The 20,003-nt window shown below is 31.8% G+C and overlaps 1 protein-coding gene across 2 annotated transcripts; it reads left to right on the top strand.

Annotated features, from left to right (window-relative positions):
- The first annotated feature begins 129 nt into the window (after positions 1-129).
- Positions 130-19,782, top strand: LOC146998770 (uncharacterized). 2 transcript variants are annotated; one of them, XM_085811597.1, is made up of 5 exons: positions 130-1,260; positions 13,157-13,374; positions 14,787-15,102; positions 16,173-16,330; positions 16,788-19,782. In XM_085811597.1, exons 4-5 carry the CDS (start codon positions 16,178-16,180, stop codon positions 18,111-18,113), a joined length of 1,479 nt encoding a protein of 492 aa, XP_085667723.1. In that variant the 5' UTR covers positions 130-1,260; positions 13,157-13,374; positions 14,787-15,102; positions 16,173-16,177; the 3' UTR covers positions 18,114-19,782. The 2 variants fall into 2 exon arrangements, with proteins under 2 accessions (XP_085667723.1, XP_085667724.1); XM_085811598.1 differs by lacking the exon at positions 130-1,260 and having other exon boundaries at positions 9,453-13,374.
- Positions 19,783-20,003: the final 221 nt, after the last annotated feature.

The raw sequence follows: 20,003 nt of genomic DNA, 5'->3' as shown, positions 1-20,003 counted from the left end.
GTATATTCACACAGGTGAGAAACCTTATATATGTGAAGTATGTAAAAAGGTGTTTAGTGAAAATGGTAATTTAAACAAGCATATACTTATTCACACTGGAGAGAAACCTTATATATGTTAAGTATGTAAGAAATCATTTAATTAAAAAGGTAATTTCCACCTGCATATGCATATTCACACAGGATAGAAACCTTATATGTGTGAAATATGTAAGAAAGCCTTTATGAAAAGGGTAGTTTGGACAAAGATATGTTTATTCACGTAGGAGAGAAAACTTTTATGTGTGAAATCCACTTAATCAAAAAAATTATTTAAACATACGTATGTGTATTCACACAGCAGAGAAACCTCATATACTTATTCACATTGGCGAGAAAATTCGTGGGTGTGGTACGTAAATGTTCATTTGTTTTCATGAAGAGAATTTAAATATGGATATAAACATAAGAGAAAAATGTTGTGGGTTCATATGTAAGAAGCCATTTAGCAGAGCGATGAAGAAAATGTATATCTTATCCTCACAGAAGAAATGCCTCCAGTGTTTTGAACACATGTTAGAAACAATTTTTACATACTTTTGTAGAAAATGCTTGTCTGTGCAGCTCGATAACCTTATTTGAGGTCATCTTTTGATTTTTGTCAGCAGTTGACAGATTTAGGTGCAGCAAATTTCTGAGAATTTAGATAGGCAAATCTGAAAAGCATAAAGCATACTGGTGACCCTGTAGGAGAAACAGAAATTCTCATTTGTTGAAAATAAGTTATAAAAACTGTTTATTTGTTTTCATAAGATGAAATATTTTTCAACATACTTTTACATGATAATCAGTGTTTATATCTGCTGCATAATGTCTGGATAAGAACTTCAAAAATTGAAATTCTAAAAGGTGGCTAAATGTATCATCCTATATGTATGCTGTAAATTATTTGTGTTTTATGTTAAAATTAACTATTTCTGAATTTCATACAGTTATGAATTACAACTGTGTTATTACAGATAGCAATGCCATTCTTGGTGCCTGTCATGAAAAGTATATTAGGTATTTTTCCTTGTTTTGAGCAAATTCTGAAGACCATGCCTGTTTGGCTCCAGTATCAAATGTGTCAGTGTATAAAATTTACAAAATCGGTGCAGTGTTCCATAACAATGTTAGAAAAGCGAAATGAAATCTCCGACATTTTCAATCAAGTCTTGGACATACTAAGTTGAGTAATCCCAAGTTTGTAATAAGAAGAAATTTGGGAAATATTTCTCTGCAGGTAAGAAATCTATGCATAATAGATATTTATTTTGAGAACTTAATTCATTTTTATTTTCTGCTATCATATTATAAGGTGAAATTATTTTCCATTTTGGGAACTTGGAAATATTTTGGCTCTGAAAAATAAAATGAAGTAATAAATACTATGAATTTAAAAAAAGAATAAACAATTTAATAAATGTCATACTCACTAGCTAGGTGCTTTGGAAAGTATGGAAGTTTTGGAAGTATTGAGCAAAAGCAAAAATGTTGCTGTAATTATTTAGATTAGCTTTATTTCTCTTCGTTAACTTTTTGATTAGGTATTATTTCATTTTGAGGGCCGTAAAAAAATTGCAGCGAAAATGTATGCGCAAAAGCACCAAATCTAGGGTACTTGCTGGTTTCAGATTGCGTAAGTTTATATAATTCTATATTTCTTAAGACGCCATTGAAATACTAGTTTAATTTTTAAATCCTTTTTTGATATCGTATGGATTTAACAATTTGGGAATTGCCCATAATAAAAAGTCGGTAACAGAATTTTGGGTAAAGTGCAGAATCACCCACTGCTTGACGCGTTTTTAAGAATTTCACATACTCAGTAGCCATGTGCACATCGACCTATTTTCACGTTAAAAAAAAATCCTAGAACTGCATAAAAATGGCACTGCGCACACCCTTGACTTTATTTATGTACACATCGACCTATTTTTACTTAAAAAGTAAAAGAAATTGACAAAAATCCAATTGTTTTTACCCTTGTAAAAAGCGGCAAACAAGTGAGTGATTCTGCACTTCACCGAGAATATTTTCAAAGAAAAGGCATCATTCATTATAGAAAATTACGTCCGAACAACCAACGAGATGAAATTATGCTTTAGCGATAAGTCGGAAGGAAATAGCGATGCAGGCATCCATTCAGTTACGTTTAGCAATTTTTATATAAATTATAATAATGATTTGATATAGTTATTTACTCTTATGCTTCCATTCAGTCATGTTTAGCCTTTTTCATATAAATTATAATAATTAAAAAGTATTATATGAAATTAACCTTTCATCTAAATTAAAACATCAATGTTAGATAGTTATTTACTATTATACTTCCTTTCTTGCCACAGTTATTAGGGTTTCTGCAATTATTTTTGGCAGCATTATCATCAACAATAGTTTGGCAATTTTTTACGGCCCTCGAAACTGAATAGTACCTTTGATTATAATGCAAAACAGAAAAATTTCAATAATAATATTAAAAAGTATCACTATTGTCCTCGGATGGTAATGTGAAAATATTTTTTATTTTCTTCTGGTTTATTTACAATATACAGCACAAAGTCTTTAATCTGGACTTGTCGGGACTTCACGATTCTGGATTAGGGTTTTTTCCGTATTATAGATCATCAATTTAAATCTGGTAAGATGGCATGCAGACATGATAAAATTAAAAATATAAAACAGTAATTTATGAAATAAAGAGCAATTATGATCTAAAGGGTATCAAAATTTACAAAAGCTTAATATTTATTTGTTTACTTTTTAAACATTTCTTTCAATGTAAGTTGTTTAAGTTGCTTTGTTTCATGTGTTAATACTTTCTCTTTAGTTCTATAAACAGGCATAATTTCTTGTTCAGTAACAAAGGAACTTTGTTCAAGTCCTGTAATTGCTGTGCCGAGAATACCGACTAACTTGTCAATCGAAATTTTTTTTTGTTGTTGTTTTTGTTTTCACTAACCTCTCTGTCACTTTCTTCATGCCTTTATCCATTTTTTTCAGCAATTCCACTTTTTGTTTGATGGACATCAAAACATGCTTTCGCTTTGTATATCCTTTCGGAGCTCCAGAATCGTAAACCTTTTTTGACTTAATCGAAAGTTCAAGCTTACTTTTTATAAAATTGCTCTAACTGTCTGCAAAATATAATGAGCCGGATCCAATTAAAAGATTAAGGAACAATGCAATCTACAACATTAACTGAAATAAATAATTAGATAATTTTAGCCTAGCTTATGCCGTCCGTTATACATTAAAGGCGCATGCGTAAAGGTATTATGTGGAAGCTTTCAGTTCTGGCTTATGGACGTCCGGATTAAAGACTTTGTACTGCATAATAATATAGATTCATGGACTAAAATTTTAAAAGGATAGTTATTCATTTTTAAACATCTTTTCTTATAGAATTCTTAAACCTGCTTTTTTTTTTTTTTTTTTTTTTTTTTTCCCCTTTGTTATAAAGCTTTTCTTTATTTTTAAGCAACAAAGTAAGCATCTAAAAATAAAACAAACTGTAGGCACATATTCTTTGCACTCTTTTTCTGTTTAAGAACAAAGGCATGTTGATAAATAGAACTGAGATATTGTACTAAATTGCAGGAATCATTAGGAGCTCTAAACAGCCCTTGGGGTTAAACTAAGAGGGGTCCAGCCAATTTGATCATGAGAAAGTGATATGTTACGGATCGGATCTAACGTCCTCGAAAGTTACTGTGTTTCTTACAAATTTTCCTGCGTGTTGTCTAATTGGAAGTAACACTTTAATTTGTGTTGAGTTCGCTTGCTAAATATGGGAAGCCTGGAAAAAATAAATTAGAAAAAAGTGGAAAATTAGTGTAAAAAAATTTCAGTGCTTCTTTTTTTTTTTTTTTTTTCCAAAAAACAAACATTTTTAGTCAAGCGGTGTTTTTTATAAGAAATTTTATTTCCTGTCAACTATATACGGAACATTTTCGCTTCAACGAACATAAGGCCTTAACATATAGAAGATAATTAGAAACTTGCATGTACACCGAAATGCTTCTGCATTTAAAGACATCTTGTTAGTAACAAATTCCTGTTCCTTCAGAGTTAGTATCAGTTGTACCAGCAGCTGTGTAGTTTCACGTGCTCCCGCTTGTTTTGTTTGTGTTGTTTAAAAAACAAAAGTCGATTTCAATTGTATAGCACAAGTTTCAGCAACATACCGCGAACACAGTGCTGCAAAGATTTAGTTCCTATGACCATTATTTCAGCAAATACTTAGTTTTTATTATTCTCGTGAAACGCAGCCGATATTCCTTTGTTTGTGAAAGTGGTTAAGCGAAGTGCCAAGGATCAAAAGTTATTTATAAAACTCTACGCAACCAGGTTGGCGCTATTTGTAAGTTTGAGTAAAAAAGTATGAATAGAAAGAAAATGTACATTTATTAATTACAGATAATTTTTAATACAGTTTTTTATATTATTTTGTTTTAAAATATAAAATAGCAATTAAACCCTTCCGGTTTCGAATTTGAATAAGTTGCAGAATTATTTTTTTGGCGGAAATCTTTTGGCTATTGCTTTTAGCACCGATTGAAAACCGTATTCGCCATAATCATGTACACGCCGACTTATTTTTACTTAAAAAAACATCCCAGAATTGCACAAAAATGGCATTGCGCACATTCTTGACTTTATCCATGTACACTGCTATTTTCTCATAAATTACAAAAATTTGCACGAAAATGCAGGAAAATTTTGTGAATCTCAACATGCTCTTTTTACAAAACTACGTATAACACGTAGGGTTGCCGTAAGTAGGGTCGCCAAATTTGGCAATTTATGCAAATTTTGGCCTGGTTGCGATAATACGTAAGTACCATTGAACTTTTTGATTAATTCACATTCCCAGGATACCTATGGATGCCATTTGATGTTATTATTTCAAGCAATTAAGGAAGTACAGCTCATTAAAATTGTGTCATATTCAGCTCAATTAATGCAAGTTTTTCCTGGATTGTAACTTATTTACAAGACTATCAACACTGAAATCGTACTCAAGAGCATTTAACGTCCCCATCATCTTCTACAGAGAGATTTTTTTTTCCCACATACTTGCCCCCGAAACCAGTTGGGAGGCGACCTTGAACTGTATCTGTATGCCCATGACCGTGCTCTATTGTTACAGCTCTAAGAAGAACAGTGCCCATTCATTGCACACGGCTTTCTCAGTTTCATCGGCGGAGAATTTTTGCCCAGTTTCAACAATTGTGTTTTAAATCTTTAACCAAAGTTCTAAAAGGATAAAAGCACTGAATGAAACGGGCTCAAATACTGCATTTTCACAGATCATCACACTATTAGTTTGATACCATGCGCTTATCTTTCAATTAATTAATTCTTGAACCACTATTTTTATTCACTTGCAAGCAGAACTCCGAACCAGTTTTCACGGTATATTTATTAACTCCTGCAGTCTTGGACTGTAGGAAAGAATATACTTTTTTTTTTTAATTCTTTTTTAATATTATTTTATTTTTTTAATATTATTTTATTTTCACTACAATTATTGTTATTATTATTATCTGGTATTTAGAATTGTATGTACATGTGTTAATGTAATTAGTGTGTCTTTTCATACTAATTTATACTCCCCTAACCTATCACATTGTGTTTTGTGTGTTTTCTGAAAGTTTCTACATACTGGTGTATCTGTTTTCTAAGTATAATACTGATTACTTAACACTCACTTGCAGAAATACCTGTCCGAGTAAGGTTTAGAATTCCTCTTAACGACTTAATATAATGTACGTCTGACAACTCACAGTTATTTAATTAATTAACCTTTGGTTAAGACTTGACATAATATAGTATTGTCAACAGATAATTCTTTATTTTTATTTATTTTGTGTTTCTTTCTTTATATATATATTCTTTTTCCTAAGAAACATTGGAACTGTATAACACCTGAATTTAGAATTATTTTTGTCAGACTTTATGTGAGTAATAACATTTATTCTAATAAGCAATTATTCACTATTATTTACTTATTTATTTATTTTTGTTAACTTCATGTACTAGAAATTTTCTGCTCTGATTATGAATAGCTTCTGATTTATTGCCATTTTTGTTTTATGTGCGCTATGAAATTGTAAACTCTTATCGACGGCTTCTAAAGATAGGTCTTCCTCACTATCATTATTAACCTGGCAGAAGGCGTGCTCTCAACACTGATGTTGGAGATCGCGCGGGGTGACAGCGTCACCCTAATCAGTTTCATTAGGAAAATGTGTTATATATTTTATGAAAATCATTTGATTATAAACAATAATTGCAATATTTCATTTAGAAACTATACTTCTTTACTTAAAAAACTTATTTCAATATTTAAGAAAAAAAATCCATTCAAAATAAGTACAGTCAAAAGTCGTTAATTCGGACACCCATAATCCGGAATGATCTATAATCCGGACCTCAAAGCTACAAACTTTCTGCGCATGCGTCGCGTTCACGCATGCGCACAGGCGTTTACGAGAGCGCGTAAGACCCTTACGGCTGCGAATATGTTTGTGTGCATGCACGTTTAATGTGTAACGGAGTTATACGCTAAGCTAAAGTTATCTAATTCAGTTAATGTTGCAGATTGCGTTGTTCATTAATCTTCGAATTGGATCCGGCTTATTATTTTTTGCAGACTGTTAGAGCAATTTTATAAAAGTAAGCTTGAACTTTCAATTATGTCAAATAGAATTTCCGATATATATTTACTACAAAGCGAAAGTATGTTTTGAAATCCGAAATCTGTTTATCAATTTCACGCTGCTCTGCGGCAGAGGGGGGTGGGGGAAGAAACGTCATTATTAGATTATGATAGATTAGAAAGATTATGTCAAATAGAATTTCCGATATATATTTACTAATATGTAATTTGTATCTACAAAGCAAAAGTATGTTTTGAAATCCGAAATCTGTTTATCAATTTCACGCCGCGGATTGGAAGTTGATCTGTCAGCACTATCCTTATCTTCAGGGCAGATGTTTTTATTTTATTTGGTTTATAATTCCGTACTAAGTGAAGTATTTCATCTCGATGTACTCCGTCTTTGATATGATTTAAATCAAGTTCCTCGTCATTATAATTTGCTTCCGATAGTGAAGAAAGTGACCCAGAGGTTATTGAAAACGAAAACATTTCAATTGACAAATTAGTCGGTATTCTCAACACAGCAATTATAGGACTTGAACAGTGGAACTTTGTAACTAAACAAGAAATTATGTCTGTTTAATAGAATTAAACAGAAAGTATTATCACATGAAACGAAGAAACTTACATTGAAGGAAATGTTTAATAAAGTAAACAAATAAATATTAAGCTTTTTCTTTTTGTAAATTTTGATACCCTTTAGATCATAATTGCTCTTTATTTCATAAATTATGGTTTCATATTTTTAATTTTGTAATTTCTGCATGACATCTTACCAGATTTAAACTGATAATCTATAATCCGGAAAAATCGATAACCCGGAATCGTCGAAGTCCCGACGTTTCCGGATTAACGACTTTTGACTGTATATATACCTAATCAGGAGTCAGAAGCTAACATACACTTCTGGCAAACATAGGAAGAATGAATTTTACATGAAAAATTATCACATATTTTGCAAGAAATTGTAGTTTTATTGTCTTTGGATCTTGGACACGTAGCACGTCGGCCTTTGTCGAGTTTTGGTTTCTTTGATGGGCGTTCTTCTGATACACTAGAAGTCGCATTATCGATGCTTTCATGAACCACTTTAGGAAACATTGACATATTTTTTGTTATCTCTATGTAAGGCACTGTATAAGAGATATAGCCAAATTTTTTAGGAATTTTCTACTATTTCCATATTGTAAGGGAGGGGTCTTTGTTGGGAATAAAGCAACTTGGGTATTTATTGCAGTGACGTTCAACACAGTAAAACACGACCATCGGCCATCTGTTGGTTTTTCGAGATGTCGAATATAACGATAACATTTCATCAACTTTATCTACACCACCTTTTGTTGCATTATGAAAGTAAATTATTTCTGGTTTCTTCGTATCATCACTTTTATCAATGGCATCATCGCAGTGCATTGTAGGTAACAAAACTACACATTTTGATTTTTTAGGCACATGCGATACTATTGTTGTGTTCTTTTAGAACCCAAATATAGATAAATAACCGTTCCTAGTTTTTGTTTGGACGAACTGGTGGGAATTTCAGCCTTGTTTCTGTTCAGGGTTCCTACAATAGTTAACTTCTTTGACAAAAGTTCTTTTGCTAGAGGATAACTCATATACCAATTATCCATTGTTACATTTGTGCCCAAACAAAGGGGTGCACAGGCGTTTTGTAATTTCAAATGAAGAATTTTCAAATCTAAAGGGCCCTTCCGACTGTTGTCTTGTGTATATCTCCATGTTATAGCTGCAGAAAGTTCTTGAATCTACTAAGGCAAATATTTTGATTCCATACTTCGATGGGTTGTTGTGTATATATTGACAAAAGGAACACGCCCTCGAAATTTCTCTAATTTTTCTTTGATAGTAACATATTTACCAATAAGATATATCTTTTGGCAATTTTCATTGAAATTGGTAAAAAATTCTCTCGCAGCCGCCAGTTTGTCCAATTTTTTTCCGAGCTTCACGATTAGTCACATTGTCTAACCGTAGACACCTGAGAAGAAATTTAATTCTTTTATATGACATTGTGTTCCGTAAAATTGCAATGCCTGTTTCAATTTTCAGTAGCCCACAAATCTTGCGTATTTTTATGTGACGATTTATGCAAGCCGTACAGATGTAAAAGCCCAAAAAGTGCTCCAATTTCCACATCATTTGTTGTAATATTTTTCCAATATAAATATTTGTACACTCTACAATGGATTGTATCATTTTAGCATTGAAAAACAATTCTCAACTTTCTAGAAGCTTCTTTATATTGCGTGCAGTTTCTTTTAATCCTGCTAAATGAGTTATTATAATTTGAGAAGACCTTTTTCACTTTTTGATTTGGTTTTCCATTCCGCCAAACTCTTATTTTTGCTAATAAAAATACTTTTTACTAAATCAGGATTTTCATCGTCTTCATCATTCTGCTCAAATTCTCTTTCGCTGTTGTGAGAACTGTATATTTCTTTATCAGATTCATTTTTACTATCTTGATCAATTTCTCCTTCAGAAGACTCAACTTCATCTAATACAGTTCTCAAACGTTCCATCTCTTTTTCATGTTCGGTAAATTTGCATTTGTAAACCATTATCTATCGAATAATCCAACAGAACCACAACGGCAACACACAAGAGCACGAAGCTAAACTTCTACTAATGAAAAATTTCGAAACAGCAACAGTCGCATGGAATTTAAAGAACACAAGTCGTAACAGAATTTAAAGAACAACACTTCTTGGAATCCATGAGGGAATGGAGTCACCCCATTCCCTCATGGATTCCAAGAAACGATTGCTTCTCTCGCACAAAAGAAAAACAAGCAAAAATGACAATACACATTCCAAGGGGAGTGTCAAACAGGAGGATACTAAAAGGATGATTCATTAAAATGAAATATTTCCGGTTAGGATTGTTGATTTTTGACGCATGGGGTGACTCTGTGCCCCGCGCGATTTCTCCCGGGTTAAACATTTCCCATTCATTAACTAGCAATCCTGAAAATGCTGACCCCTCCAGATTGAATGATATTCTATGAATTACTGATAAAATTAAAGATCTTCTAAACATCGGCAAAATTAGAAAACTTAATACTCAAGAACATAAAAATATTTCTGGCCATTTAACAGCTCTTCGTCAAATAGTGGAGACCAAGAACTTACTCTAGCGAAGCACTAAAATACAATTTCGGAACTGAGAGAACAACTGTCTCTTCAGCGTTCAAATACTATAGTTATTTCTGAAGTGAAGGAACATTTGCAGCAACAACAACATGAAGGTAAAAAATTATTCGAAACAAAGTTTCTAGAACAAACCCCAAATTCTTACGCTGTTGCTGCCGCCAAAAACATTTCTTTGAAACAGACTCCAAAAAGTCAAATCAGAGTTCATATTCTACTCCTGAAACCTAAAGATTCAGAGAGAACACCTGAAGATATCAGACACCAACTAAGTTCGACACTTAATCCACAAAAACTGGGTATTCATATCAATAATATTCGTACTACTAAGTCTATTGAGCTTTTAATCGGTGTCGAAAAGAAAGCAGACTTAGAACACTTACACTGCTCGATCGTTGAAAATTCACAACTACAAGCCTCCGTAACTGTTCGTACTTCAAAACCCAAAAGTACCAAACTCATAGTGTTTAATGTACCCTCTTCAGCAACTGCTGAAGATATCAAATCGGCTTCTCTGAAAATTACATCAAATAATAATCTTGATATTTCTTGTTCTCCAGTTCACCGATCTGAAAATACAAATAATTGGATTATAGAAATATCTTCTGATTCTAGTGACTGTTTTACTTTTTCAAGAGTCTTCATTGGATTCAACTCGTCTTCCTTCCGTCACTACATTTCACTTCCCCGTTGCCTTCATTGCCAGGGTCTTGGACATAATAGTCGAAGCTGTCAAAATCCTCCCTGCTGTTCCATCTGCGCAAAACAACGCATAGAGAGTGTACCTCAAACGTAAAACTCTGTGTAAATTGTGTGTGAAGTAACCAAGAAACTGGTTCTTCATTGCCAACTGATCACGGTGCTCATGAAAGAACATGCCAGACTTACAGAAGTCAGCTCAACAAATTATTGTACCTGGACAAAGCCACAACCTCACATGTTGCCATCATCCATAACTAAAAATTCTTCAGTGGCAATTAACATACAAAAGCGCAATTTAAAGAACAACACTTCAACTGCAGATTATAACGTGGACAGTAATGTACAAAATAATCTACCCCCAACCTTGTTAAGAAAACTCTAGGCCATTTTCTTCAATTCGTTTTCTTCAAATCAACTTACAAAGAGCAAAAGCGGCTTCTGATCATCTAGCAGAATTCTTAACTCATAACCATAAAGACTTGTTTTAATCCAAGAACCCTATTGTATCGAAGGGAAAGTAAGTAGCATTCCAGCATCTTTGAATGTCTTTCAATATTCTCCTCAGTCCCCTAATCAACATTCCAGAGAAGCTATCATCAGTTTTAATCATAGCTGGCACCCAATTCTAATTACAGCCAAACGAGACCTAGTTACAATCAGTCTTAATACAGTCAAAAGTCTTTAATCCGGACGTCCATAATCTGGAATTATCTATAATCCGTACCTCAAAGCTACGAACTTTCTGCGCATGCGTAAACGCATAAAGTATCTACGCATGTGCATATACGTTTACGCATGCGCGTTTAATGTATAACGGACGGTATAAGCTAGGCTAAAATTATCTAATTATCTATTTCAGTTAATGTTGCAGATTGCGTTGTTCCTTAATCTTCTAATTGAATCCGGCTTATTATTTTTTGCAGACTGTTAGAGCAATTTTATAAAACTAAGCTTGAACTTTCGATTATGTCAAAAAGAATTTCCGATTCTGGAGCTGCCAAAGGATCTACAAAGCGAAAGCATGTTTCGATGTCCATCAAACAAAAAGTGGAATTGCTGCAAAAAATGGATAAAGGCGTATCCTTTGTTTCTCTAACAGTTCCGAATCTGTTTATCAATTTCACGCTGCTCTCGAAGGGGAGAAATGTCGCGGCAGCGCAATGAACTGGAAGTTGATCTGTCAGCACTATCCTTATCTTCAAAGCAGATGTTTTTATTTTATTCGGCTTATAATTCCTTACTAAGTTACTACCTGTAGTATTTCATCTCGATGTACTCCATCTTTGATATGATTTAAATCAAATTCCTCGTCATTAAAATATCACGAATACACATCAAATAGTTTTCTGGTTGCAATTTTCTAATTTCGACTATGCATAATGTATGCTTTAGGCATGTGCGCGTTGAAAGAAATGTTTAATAAATTAAACAAATAAAAATTAAACTTTTTTTTGTAAATTTTGATACCCTTTAAATCATAATTGCTCTTTATTTCATAAACCATAAAATTCAGTTCCATAAAAATGTCTCAAAATAATTTTAAAATTAGCATATCTTTAGAATTTCCGATACACAGTTCCGCGCGCTGGAGATAAAAAGGTCCCCCCCCCCGTAGACTGTTGCCATTGCTCGCTTTGAAATCCTTGAGTTTGTTAATAAAAAATTCATTAAAGTTTTGCAAAATATGAAATCGATAATAAAACAAATTTCAAATTTGGTCTTCCTCATGCCCATATTCGTAGGAGGATTACATCATTCAAAATTCGATGGCTCTATGTACCTTTGTTTTATCACAATGCGAGAAATATACATACATTTATGCAGATTTTCATTATTTAATTTTTTCAAATATAATGTAGGACTCTTAACATTTGGTGGCAGCAGTTGAAAAGTGAAATGGATATTTATAGTGATTCAACGCAAAATCGCAAAACAAAAACAATAGTCCTTCAGGGACAAAGCCCCTTTGGACTAAAAATAATGCTTTGCATTACCTAGCTTTGAAATACATTTTATCAGTTATTCTTATCTCATACAGGAAAAACTTTGCACATTTTAAGGAATTCTGCCTTCCAAACTGTTTTCTTTTTTGAAGGAAAAAGCAATTTTTATTCACAACATCGTACATTTCCAAGGTGCAGTGAGAAGTTAAGAAAGCAAAAGGTGATTACATGAGACTTAATTACAATGCAATCTGCGCTATTAAAAAATACTCTTTTCTCCATTTTCAAATTTTAATGATGGTGTACATGAGCTAGACTGATAGGTAATGTTACTAGACTGCTGACTATAATTAAAGGTATATTTTTTAATGTTGACTCAATTTATTATTTTTTTTACCTCTTTTGTTTCCATGAATAATTCACCTTTACAGTGAATACTGGTTATTACATTTATTAAGTTTTCTAATAAGTAATGAAAATTTGTAAACCTTTTTTATGCAGAAGAAAGCATGTAGAGATTCATATTGCTATATAATGCATTTTCAAATGAATATGTTTTTTTAAATTTTCACTGAAACTTGTAATAACTTCACATTAATTTAAATGTTTTAACTTTATTTAATTATTTTTATTATATATTTTAAAATTTATTTTTAGCATTGGATGCCCATGTTACAAGGGGCACCGTTATTGATATAGCTGAAATGGAAGAAATTAAAGCAGTCCACATCGCAGTGAGGTCTTCAGAACGTGTATACGTCGAATTTTGTTCGTATACACGTTCTGAAGACCTCACTGCAATGTTTAGATCCTGTCAGCGTGGACTCAGAAGGCCAGACTGCTTTGCACATAGGCTTGCACAAAGGAGTCCTTGGGTAACATTAAAATTCCTATTCATATATTTGGTTTCGCTGAATTATGAATTTAGTAAGTTCCAGTTAGAAACCAAATCTAATGTTATTTCTCATTAGATTTGAATTCTAACAGGGATTATTGCACATTACACTTGGTTTCTTACAGAAATTGTTTCACATTAGATCTGACTTCCATCAGTGCAGTCAAAAGGATAAACACATCTACTGTTCTTGTCATAAAATATTGTTAGGTCAAATCTAAATTTATGCTGAACACGTTTGAGTATTCTTTCACATTGTGCAGTGAAACTGAGCTGAATGCACTGAGATTTTACTGGACATCTTAAGCACAGTATTTACTTTCGATTCCTCCCCTTTCAATCAATATTACTACTTAAAAATTGAAAGAAAAACGACGCAGTGTATGCAGTTTTTGAGAAAGGCAGCAGTGACGGCTCTTAGCTAAAATGAGTGGGGGTGCTATTCCAAAAAAAAAAAAAATAATAATAATAACATTTGTTTTAAAATTGTGTAAAAGGAAACTAACATGTATAAAAATAAAATTTATTTTGAAACTTCATGAAATCTTACAAGTTCAAACTTTATCTAGTCATATAAAATCGTAATCCATTCTTCTTATTTTAATTTGCGCAAAGAGATGAATAATTTTCTCCTTGAACTCTCGATCACAACTGAGGATATTTTTCTTTATTGAAAGCAATACTAGGGCATTTAGTCTTCCTGAATTCCTAGTGCTTCTTAGAAAAGTTTTCATTTTTTTTTCAGTGTTGAACAGCAGCGTTCTGCCTCTGATGTAGCCATGGGAACTCTCAAGAGAATTTTTATCAGTTTCATAATTTCACTAAAAATATTATCTAGATTGTTTTCGAAGATAAATTTCAACAGCTCAATTAATTTGCAGTATTCATGGATATCAGACCTACAATAGAATACTTTTAGCTCAGTTTCAAGCTTTTCTTTGTCAGTCATTGGATATGTTTCAGTGGTCAGTACTATTTCTTCTACAGGATGTTCATTCCTAAAACTAGCAAAGCATTTCTTGTTAAACAATTTAGCAGCTGCTAAGTGTTTAGTGGAAGAATATGTACTGATATAATGTACACAGTACATGTCACATATTTCCTTAGCTTCTGCCATCAGTGTCTTTAAAAAATTCTCACAGTACTTTGAGTTTCTTAATTCTAAAATAGCAGTTTTGAAATTTGTTACATATTCATTAACTTTAAGCACACTAATTGCTCTGGATTGCATTTAGTTGTATATTATTTCAACATGAGGCATAATCTGATAAAAAAGCTCTAATCATCACTTCAAATTATCATCATTTAGATATTTTAAAATTCCTGTTGCTTTTGCAATAGTTTGATCTGCATTTGATGTTGATTGAATTTCATCAAGGTAATTTTTTTAAGGTTGCAAATTTTCATGAACTGTGTTTATGGTCCATATGATGAAGGAATACTACACGCGCGGAGTAAAAAGAAATCAGATTTCCAACAACACGGCAGAATTTCCGCACTGCAAGAGCGACAGTGCTCTTCTCTCTCCCTTGGCCAGTGCCTCCTAGATTATCAAGCCAATGGACAGGTTGTAGAAACAAGTGTGACGTCAAAGTTAGTAGGTCCACGTGATGTTTTCGAGGTTTGGATTCTCAATTGGGAAGCCATTGCTTTGCGGTGTACATAGACTGGAATGTTAGCACGTGCTGTCGGAGAGAAGAAATACTTGGTAAGTTCGTATTTATTGAAATGTAACTTTATATTTTGTTCATTGAAATAAATGCTTGCTATTACTAATGTTGAATTAAATTAAGTATTAATTGCTTAATTATTAGTAACACACGTATACTTATTATGTTTATCTTCGTATTGATTAGCCATTATTATTATTATTAATCTTATTTCTGAATTTACTTAATATATTTTGTTTAAGTGCATCACCGAAGTTTTAATTTTATGTGTGCAGTATCTAATGTTACGTATTTTCTTTTATAAAAGTTTTTTATTATTTCATTACTGTTTTACGAATTTTTAACCTAATCATTTATATAAAGCTTAACAGTTTTTAAAAATGTAATTGAAAGTAAACCTATACAATAAATCTAGTTAAATTAATAATTACGTATATCAGTTAACAGACGTATGTACGCTAATATGTGAGTGTGTAGAATAAATGTGAGTGCATTGTATAATGAGTGTAAGCATAAGTGAGAATGGCAAACTTTTAAAGTTACGTGATCAAAGCGTTCAGTATTTGAAGAACAGTCTAGTAAAAACGTTTGTTTTATTGTGAGTTTAATTATATATTAACTTATCACTATTGAAAGATGTATTTTATGTGGTTTCTAAATTTATACTGTGTGTTTGCGTACAATGTATTTAAATATTAAAGCAGTAAATTCATCTTAACATTCCATAAATAGTATTTAGTTTACCAAACAAAGTCTTTCTTCAGATTTCACGTATATATTTTACTGTTCAATATTCTAAATATTCTAAACATGATTCACCTGAAGTTTGATATTATTTTCATTTGACTGTTTCAGTATGTTTTAAATATCAAAATTATCATCATTGATGCAAGTAATAATTTCAGTATAATAATAGATATCTTAATAGAACCTTAGGTGTTCTTCAGATACGAATTTCTTGAAGTCTCATTCATTCAAATGTTTGAATGACATTTGAAATTCTCCACCATTGGTTTATGGTGTATCGAATTTCAATGTATAATTATGCAAATTTAAATTCTTATAACATTTAGTATTTATAGAACTGATTTTTGTACTGTTTTTACAGAAAATATGCCATTTAAATGCTGTGTAACTGGTTGTCGGGGAAATTATAAAGGTACTGAAAAGGTGCATACATTTTCCTTTCCCAAAAATGATGCTCTTAGAGAGAGGTGGCTAAGAAATATACCTAGGAAGGACTTCTCAGCAACTCCATATTCTCGGGTAGGTGTAATCCTAATTAATTTATTAAGATTCAATAAATTGTTGGTAGAATATTCTTAGTCTGCTATGGAAACTTTCTGCAAGCTATAATTTTTACCTCCCGCCAACATGTATAAATAGGTTTCAGTGTATAGTTTTCTGTTTGATGAATCAACAAATTACATTTAATTTACAAACAATCAAGGGCAAATGATACTTCGAAGCTCGTTGCTGTATAAGCCATAGAATAGGCGGGAGGTCATATGCTGTCATGATCAGATTTTTTATATGTAGTGTTAACTGATCCTTAAATATTTGAAAGAAAATTTTAATTTGCATATATGCATTTAAAATTTAACCTGCCCAAAGCATTGCCAAAGTTTGAATGTTTTTATTTATAAGGAAAGTGATCCAATCTTGCTTTACAGTTGGTTGTTTTAAGAAGTTAGTTACATAATGTCTTCCTTTTACTTAATAGGTGTGCCATAAACATTTTCAACCTGATAACCTCATCTGGGAACCATCAGCTTTCGATGAAAAAAATGGGAAAATCATTAAAGCTTCACTGCAGAGACCAAAACTAAAAGAAGGCGCTTTTCCTAGCATATTTGATGGCTGTCCATCGTATTTATCTTCACAAGCTGGTAGTTCGAGAAAAAGTCCAAATGAGAAAAAAATGGAACGAGAAGCAAACCTCATGATGAAAGCTATTGCTCATAGTAAATTATCAGCTGCTGAGTATTATAAATCGAGGACATTTTCAGACTTTAATGAACTTTTAACCTGTTGTATGCAATATAAATTTTCTATATTTTGGAACGTTGTGCACAAAGACAATATCCTGATGTTTTTGAATTTAAAATGCAGTGATGGATGTGTAAAATTGCTTTATGCAGTCCACATTACTGCAGATCTTTTATTATCTGTATCGTTTCAAAATAAGTTATTGACTCATATCAGTAGTAAGTATAATGAGTTACCTATAAAAGTAAGTAATATTAATGAAATTCATGAAATACTTGATCATATTGAAATGTTAGAAACTAAAGACTTGATGAATTCGATTGAAATTATAATCAACCTGATGAAATCTTTAAGTTTCACAAATGAAGGTGATAAAATTTTATTTGAGTTCATGATTGAACAACTTTCCCTTGTAAAATGTAAGCCCCAAAATCGTCAATATTCATCCAATACCTTAATTATAGCTTCTATGTTTTATTTGTTATCGCCCCAAGCATATAAATTTGTCCGACAATCTGGTAATTTAATTTTGCCTCATCCAAGTACTATACATAAAATAAGTTCTAAATTAAATGTAAATCCCCAAAAGGAAACAGATGATATGTTGTTTTTGGCATATGCTAAGCAAAAAGCTTTCTATCTGAAAGAGCATGAATTATATGTTTCATTAATGATGGATGAAATTCACATCAGACCTTTTCTTGACTACAAAAGTGGAGATATTGTTGGAATTGGCCAGGAAGTTGATAACTTAGCTTTTAGTGCACATGTATTTATGATACAGAGTATTTTGTGCTGCTTTAAAGATGTTGTCCATATATTACCATCGAAGAAAATGACAACTGAAGTTTTGTTCACTGTTTTGAAAAAAATAATTGTTAGTCTTGAAGCAATAGGTTTCAAAGTAATTGTTGTTGTTAATGACAATAATTCCATTAATAGAAGATCTATATCTCTGTTTAATAATCCATTATCAAATTTTGTATTTCCTCATCCTGTTGATGCAACTCGTCCATTGTTTTATGCAGTTGATTCTGTTCATATTATTAAGTGTTCGTAACAACTGGTTAAACCAGAAAAACCCTGAACAAGCTATGTATTTTCCAAATTTTGACTTGTCTTCAAATAATGTATGTACCTCTTCATTTCTTACTTTAAAAAATATGTATGAAGCTGAAAGTGGTAATTTGTTAAAATATGGATATACAATATCTCGTAAAGCTCTGTGGCCTACAAATTTAGAACGTCAAAGTGTGAAACTGGCTTTAAAAATTTTCAACGATCAAACATCACAAGGCCTGAAAGAATTAGGAGTAAAGCATAATTTGTTAAATTTTCATGAAACATCTGCATATATTAAAATATTTTCATCGTGGTTTTCAATAATGAATGTTAAAACACCAAACAAGGGGGTACATTCTTGTGATGACTTCTGTGAACCATTAGTATGGAATGAATCAGACAAGAAGTTTGTATTTTTAAATAATTTTCTTGATTGGTTGATGAAATGGAAAGAAATGAAGAGTGATACGGGTAGGTTGACAAAAGAGACACTTTCTGCTCTTATATTAACAACAACGTGTATGATAGAAATGTGTAGGTATTGTCTAGGTGAACTCAACATGTCGTATTTTTTGCCCGGTAAAATTCAGACAGATGAATTGGAACATTGTTTTAGTTTATATCGCAGGATGGCTGGAACAAATTATCATATATCACTTTGACAGGTTTTTGAAGTAGAAAACAAACTACGTGCATGTTCTGTATTAAATCTAACTATGATATCGAAAAGTAAAGGGACAATTGTTATCGATGATTTTTCTAACTCTTTTGATTTGATTAATGATAGTTCCCATGAATCTATTGTAAAATATTTTCATAATTTCAAGCATATTAATGTCACAGATACTGATCTTGAAACTATGGTTGATAAATTACCTTTAAATGCATACTTGGCTGGATATTGTTGCCACTCAGTTATGAATAGGCTAAAATGTGATGACTGTGGAGGTAATTTAGTTATTGAAAAACCACTAATAATTCCTCCCAATTTCAAACATATTCATAATTGTGATAGAGGTGGGTTAAAGTACCCATCTGCTGATGACATTAATGTAATACTGCATAATTTTATTGTCATACAGTAGCTCATAAGCCCTGAATATGAAAATAGTTTCCTCCAAGTATGTAACCAACGTAATTTAATATCCACTATGACATTAGAAATTCTTATGTGTAAGGAAATTAAAATTATTTCCTGTAAAAACCATTTGTCACGTAAAATTATGCAACTGCTTATATACTCATGCACAAATACTCTTTTAAACAATTATTGTAAATTCAAAAATGACAGCTTTTCTAAATATTCAGATAAAAGAAAAATAAAAACACTTGCTATGTAAGCATAAATAACAAAGAATATATTAGAAATATACCAATATAATTTTTTGGCTTGAAAATAATTTTACTACATTTCACTTTTTTAATTTTAATTGCTCTCGAAACATGCATTAGTAAATATATGTGTAATTTTATTATTTTTGTAATTTAATTTCTTGTTTCTGTATTAAAATATTAAAAATTATGGAATTGTATTTAAATATGTTATATAAATAAATAATTTTAAAGACAGAAAAGGATTTTGATTTTCACAAACCTGATAACTCAGGTAATCAAAGAGCCACGAATAGCAGTATAACCATCTTGAACCAAAAAGAATTCAGTTTGAATGCCTGTTTTAAATCATTGGATGCTAAATGCATTGTATCGCATAATGATCTTGGAGCACAAAGTGACATCAATTCTGGTAATCTCCTTAACACAAATAATGAACCAGGAATGAATCGCAAAGTGGATCAAATAGACAGAATAGAACTCAAACCAATTCAAGATTCTCAAGAATTCCTTTTTGTTTTTCGTAAGTGATTTGTTGGCATTTCGCATAAAAAAT

The sequence above is a fragment of the Stegodyphus dumicola genome, chromosome 2 (assembly GCF_044657685.1).
Source record: "Stegodyphus dumicola isolate Sdum_Otavi_A_Nest chromosome 2, ASM4465768v1".
Lineage (NCBI taxonomy): Eukaryota > Metazoa > Arthropoda > Arachnida > Araneae > Eresidae > Stegodyphus > Stegodyphus dumicola.
The sequence above is the reverse complement of the archived record's forward strand: the minus strand, read 5'-3'. Positions and strand labels throughout refer to the sequence as shown.

Excerpts from the sequence above, each read along its gene's own strand:
- LOC146998770 (XM_085811597.1), top strand. The coding sequence starts at position 16,178 with ATGCCATTTAAATGCTGTGTAACTGGTTGTCGGGGAAATTATAAAGGT. Across the intron at positions 16,331-16,787 it reads CAGCAACTCCATATTCTCGG|GTGTGCCATAAACATTTTCA; the intron begins GTAGGTGTAATC and ends TTTACTTAATAG.